The following is a 5,045-nucleotide window of genomic DNA, read 5'->3' on the forward strand; positions in this document are numbered from 1 at the left end:
ATGGACAGAGTCTCGCCATGCTGCCCAGGCTTGTCTCAAACTCCTGGGCTCAAGTGATCCTCCTGCCTCAGCCTCCCAAAGTGCTGGGATTACAGGTGTTAGCCACAGTGCACAGGCCTTTTGTTTGTTTGTTTGTTTTAGGTGGGTATGGAGCAGTAGTATATGTAGAACCTTTGATTTGTCTAGATAAAACTATGTAGCCTTTATACATTAAACTGTTACCTTTGCTTTGTCTTGATAAAACTATGTAACCTTTATACATTAAGAAACTGTTAGAGATAAAGGTTTTAAATGGCCTCTTAAAGGGGCTTTAATCTTCCTGAGTTTACTGCATCTTACATGGTGAGTTTCGATTGTAATGAAACTGCAAGTGGACTTCAGAACACAAAGCTGTGGATAAGCTCAGCTCCTTTCCTTCAGAGATTTTTGTGTTTCAGTGGTTCTTGGTGAATTCCTTAAAAAATAGGTGTTGTAGCTGGGCACGGTGGCACACGCCTGTATTCCCAGCACTTTGGGAGGCCAAGGAGGGCGGATCACGAGGTCAGGAGTTAAAGACCAGCCTGGACATCATGGGGAAACCCTGTCTCAACTAAAAATACAAAAACTAGCCGGGATGCGGGCTCCATAGCTCATGCCTGTAGTCCCAGCGTTTTGGAAGGCTGAAGCAGATGGATCGCCTGAGGTCAAGAGTTCAAGACCAGCCTGGCCAACATGGTGAAACCCCTTCTTTACTAAAAATACAAAAAATTAGCTGGGCATGGTGGCTGTTGCCTGTGATTCCAGCTACTCGGGAGGCTGAAACAGGAGGATCAGTTGAGACCCAGGAGGCCGAGGTTGCAGTGAGCTGAGACCGCGCCATTGAACTCCACCCTCGGCAACAGGAGCGAAACTCTGTCTCAAACAACAACAACAACAACAACAACAACAAATAGAGATGCACTCTCACTATGTTTTTCAGGCTTTTCTCAAACTCCTGGCTTCAAGCAATCCTTCCAACCTCAGCCTCCCAAAGTGTTGGGATCAAAACACTTTGGCGTGAGCCACTGCACAGCCACATTTGTCTTTTTATAGAGAATAGTTCTCATTCAGCAGATGGCTGGAGTTAAACTGATAATCATCCCGTCATTTTAGCTGTACTGCTACTTTGGGCTTCCCTTTTTGAATTCTCCCAGTGAACAGTTTCAACAATGCAGGAAGCAATTTGGCTTTGGGAGTCATTACTTGTACAGCCATTCAAATACCTAAGGTATAAGTATAAGACCAAACTACCTGATTCTGAAGCAGTAACGTAAAGAATAAAGTGAATACATAGTGTCTTATAAATAGGTCGCAGATACCATGGGAAGAGAGTCTGAAAATGAGAGGTGAATGTTCTTTCCACAAACCTTAGTTTCAAGTAAGTTTCCACTTGCTGCTTCCAAAGGGTATAGTAGAAATTATTTTGAAATAGGTAAAATAGAAATCTTAAGTGTTACAAGTTGTCTTACTAAAGTGAAACTCTTTGGTTGAGTATTTTCTTTTTTTGAGACGGAGTCCTCCTCTCTCACCCAGGCTGGAGTGCAGTGGCATGATCTTGGCTCACCGCAACTCCACCTCCCTGGTTCAAGCAATTCCCCTGCCTCAGCCTCTTGAGTAGCTGGGATTACAGGTGCACACCACCATGCCTGGCCAAATTTTTTTGTGTTCTTAGTAGAAACGGGATTTCACCATGTTGGCCAGACTGGTCACGAACTCCTGATCTCAGGCAATCCGCACACCTTGGCCTCCCAAAGTGCTGGGATTACAGGCATATTTTTTTCCCCCAGATGGAGTCTTGCTCTGTTGCCCAAAGCTGAAGTGCAATGGCGCAATCTCAGCTGACTGCACCCTCTGCCTCCCAGGTTCAAGCAATCCTACCTCAGCCTCCTGGGTAGCTGGGATTACAGGCGTGCGCCGCCATGCCTGGCTAATTTTTGTATTTTTAGTAGAGATGAGTTTCACCGTGTTGGCCGGGCTAGTCTTGAACCCTTGTGACCTGTCCACCTTGGCCTCGCAAAGTGCTGGGATTACAGACATGAGCCACCGCACCCAGCCACTTATTTTATTTTTATACCTGCCCTGCCTAATTGAGAAACTTGGCATCTCTTATCAGCAGTGGTTGAGCTATTTTATTGTCTTTTTAAAGTCCTTGGTAACATTTTAGGTACTAACACAGAGATGATGGTAGTTTAACCCTATTCTCTTCTAATTATTATTTTTTTATGGCTAGTCAAGTGAAGCAGTGGGAGTGGCAAGGAACAAAGAAATCTGCAACTAGTTGTGATCAGTTAGTTGTAAACATCACTGCACTTGGACCAGCCTCCTTTTTCCTTTAATTTAAAAATCTGGATTTGTATGTGTGTTTTTTTTTTAAACAGGTGCCATGTTTCAGAACAGAGTAACACCCCTGGTAAAGAAGAACTGAAGATATTATACAGATACCAGAGATAGCCTAATTACAGAGAAAGCATTAACCTGCCTCTGAGGTGACTAAAGGGGAATAATGGTGATTTTGCGCCGGGCTCGGCCGCCTGCTTCCGCCCCAACCAGCAATGAATCTTGACTCGCTCTCGCTGGCCTTGTCTCAAATCAGCTACCTGGTGGACAATTTAACCAAGAAAAATTACCGAGCCAGCCAGCAGGAAATACAGCATGTAAGTAAACTAGCCAGAAAACAAATGCCGTTGAAGGAATGAATAGACAGTGGAAAGAAAACCACACATTTATGTGGGCATGTTGCATGAAAGGTAACAAACTTTTACCCCTTATTTCAAGTGATTTCTGTCATCATCTGTAAAAGAGCTCTTAGCCCAGTCCTTTTTTTTTTGGAGACAGTCTTACTCTGTCACCCAAGCTGGAGTGCAGTGGCATGATCTTGGCTCACTGCATCCTCTGCCTCCCGGCTTCAAGCAGTTCTCCTGCCTCAGCCTCCCGAGTAGCTGGGATTACAGGCATGTGCCACCACGCCTGGCTGTATTTTTAGTAGAGATGGGGTTTCACCATGTTGGTCAGTCTGGTCTCGAACTCCCAACCTCAAGTGATCCGCCTCGGCCTCACTCTGGGATTACAGGCGTGAGCCACCACGTCCAGCCCAATTTTTTTTTAAAAAAGATTTTTCACGGCTTTTTATTTTCCATGGAAATTATAAAATAGGTCTGACCTGTCTTTGGGCTGGTGCTCAGGGCCCTGAGAAACCTGCTAGCTAGGATTTTCCTTTCTTTACTTTTTTTTTGAGATAGAGTCGCCCAGGCTAGTGTGCAGTGGTGCAATTTCGGCTTACCGCGACGTCCGCCTCCTGGAGGAGCCTGAGCTCTGTCGCTCAGGCTGGAGTGCAGCGACGTGATCTCAGCTTACTGCAACCTCCTTCTCCTGGGTTCAAGCGGTTCTCATGCCTCAGCCTCCTGAGTAGCTGGGACTACAGGCGCCCGCCACCACGCCCAACTAATTTTTTTTTTGTTTTTTGAGACGGAGTCTCGCTCAGCTTCCCAGGAGTGCAGTGGTGTGACCTTAGCTCACTGCAACCACCATCTCCCAAGTTCAAGCGGTTCTTCTGTCTTAACCTTCCGAGTAGCTGGGATTATAGGCATGCGCCATCATGCCCGGCTAATTTTTGTATTTTAGTAGAGATGAGGTTTCACCACGTTGGCCAGGCTGGTGTTGAACTCCTGACCTCAGGTGATCTGCCCGCCTCGGCCTCCCAAAGTGCTAGGATTACAGGTGTGAGCCACCACGCCCGGCAGATTTTTATATTTTTAGTAGAGACAGGGTGTCACCATGTTGGCCAGGCTGATCTGAAACTCCTGACCTCAGGTGATCTGCCCGCCTTGGTCTCCCAAGGTGCTGGGATTATAGGCATGAGCTCTTGCGCCTGGCTCCCAGGCTTTTCTTAAACAGGGTTGGGGATGGTCCCCAGCCAACTTCATGTCTGGGTTTTCCATGATAGTGAAGTCAGAAGCCAGCAGTGCAGCTGCCACCTACTTCTGTCCAGCCAGACCCTTGCCCTTGCTGATCACAGTCCTGGGGCTGGACTGCTTCACATAGGTTGTCTTTTGGCCTTGGAGTATCCTTTATCAGAACCTTGGGGCCCTGGACTCCTTCACTCAGTACTTGGTGGGCCACCATCACACCCTCCTGTGCAGTAGTTATTCGCTTGCCTGGCCGAGTCATGTGGGAGAGTCCTTGTATGGTTCCTACAGACTTTCCTCTTTGAGATAGTGTCTCTCCATGTTTGATTGCTTACAGATCAAAGTGCCAAAAACGAACCTCAAGATAGCTGAAAGTTTTCTTTACGCTTTTACGTTTATTCTCAACATTTTTTCTGTGTTGGGGAGGGTGGTGAAGTGTTTATCCAGTGATCTTACTACTTTCTTTTTTTTTCTGAGACAGAGTTTTACTCTGTCGCTCAGCTGGAGTACAGTGGCGCTCACTGCAGCCTCGTTCTCCTGGGTTTGAGCAATCTTCCTATTTCAGCCTCCCGAGTAGCTGGGATTACAGGCTTCCGCCACCACACCCAGCTAATTTTTTGTATTTTTAGTAGAGAGGGAGTTTCACCATGTTGGCCACGCTGGTCTCCAACTCCTGACCTCAGGCCATTTGCCCGCCTCGGCCTCCCAAAGGGCTGTGATTACAGGCGTGAGCCATCATGCCCGGCCAATCTTTGTACTTTCTAGAAATTGTCCTTCAAAGCTATTTAAGCTAGTTAGTCCTTTTTTTATCTTTTTCTTTTTAAATGCCCTGGTTGAGCTTGAATAGACCAGTTGTTAAAAAAGAAATAGAAAAAGATTTTAGCTGTTCAGTCCTATTTGGCAAGAGGACTTCCAACTACCTTCTTATGGTTCTTGACTATCAGGACCCTTGTGTCCTCTGGGGTAAGCCACATGTTAAATTGACTTTCTTTTTTTTTGAGATGGAGTCTCGCTTTGTCAACCAGGCTGGAGTGCAGTGGTGTGATCTCGGCTCACTTCAAGCTCCACCTCCTGGGTTCACGCCATTCTCCTGCCTCAGCCTTCCGAGTAGCTGGGACTACA

At 46.6% G+C, this 5,045-nt stretch overlaps 1 protein-coding gene across 1 annotated transcript in view; it reads left to right on the forward strand.

The window, feature by feature from the left end:
- The window catches only part of CNOT1 (CCR4-NOT transcription complex, subunit 1), a 125,795-nt gene that overhangs the window by 24,896 nt on the left and 95,854 nt on the right, over positions 1 to 5,045 (forward strand). Inside the window, exon 2 of the mRNA XM_011938872.1 lies at positions 2,397 to 2,672. Coding sequence (XP_011794262.1) covers positions 2,571 to 2,672 — 102 coding nt within the window. The 5' untranslated portion in view covers positions 2,397 to 2,570. The remainder of the gene's footprint in view (positions 1 to 2,396; positions 2,673 to 5,045) is intronic.

Source organism: Colobus angolensis, unplaced genomic scaffold, assembly GCF_000951035.1.
Source record: "Colobus angolensis palliatus isolate OR3802 unplaced genomic scaffold, Cang.pa_1.0 Scaffold178, whole genome shotgun sequence".
Taxonomy (NCBI): domain Eukaryota; kingdom Metazoa; phylum Chordata; class Mammalia; order Primates; family Cercopithecidae; genus Colobus; species Colobus angolensis.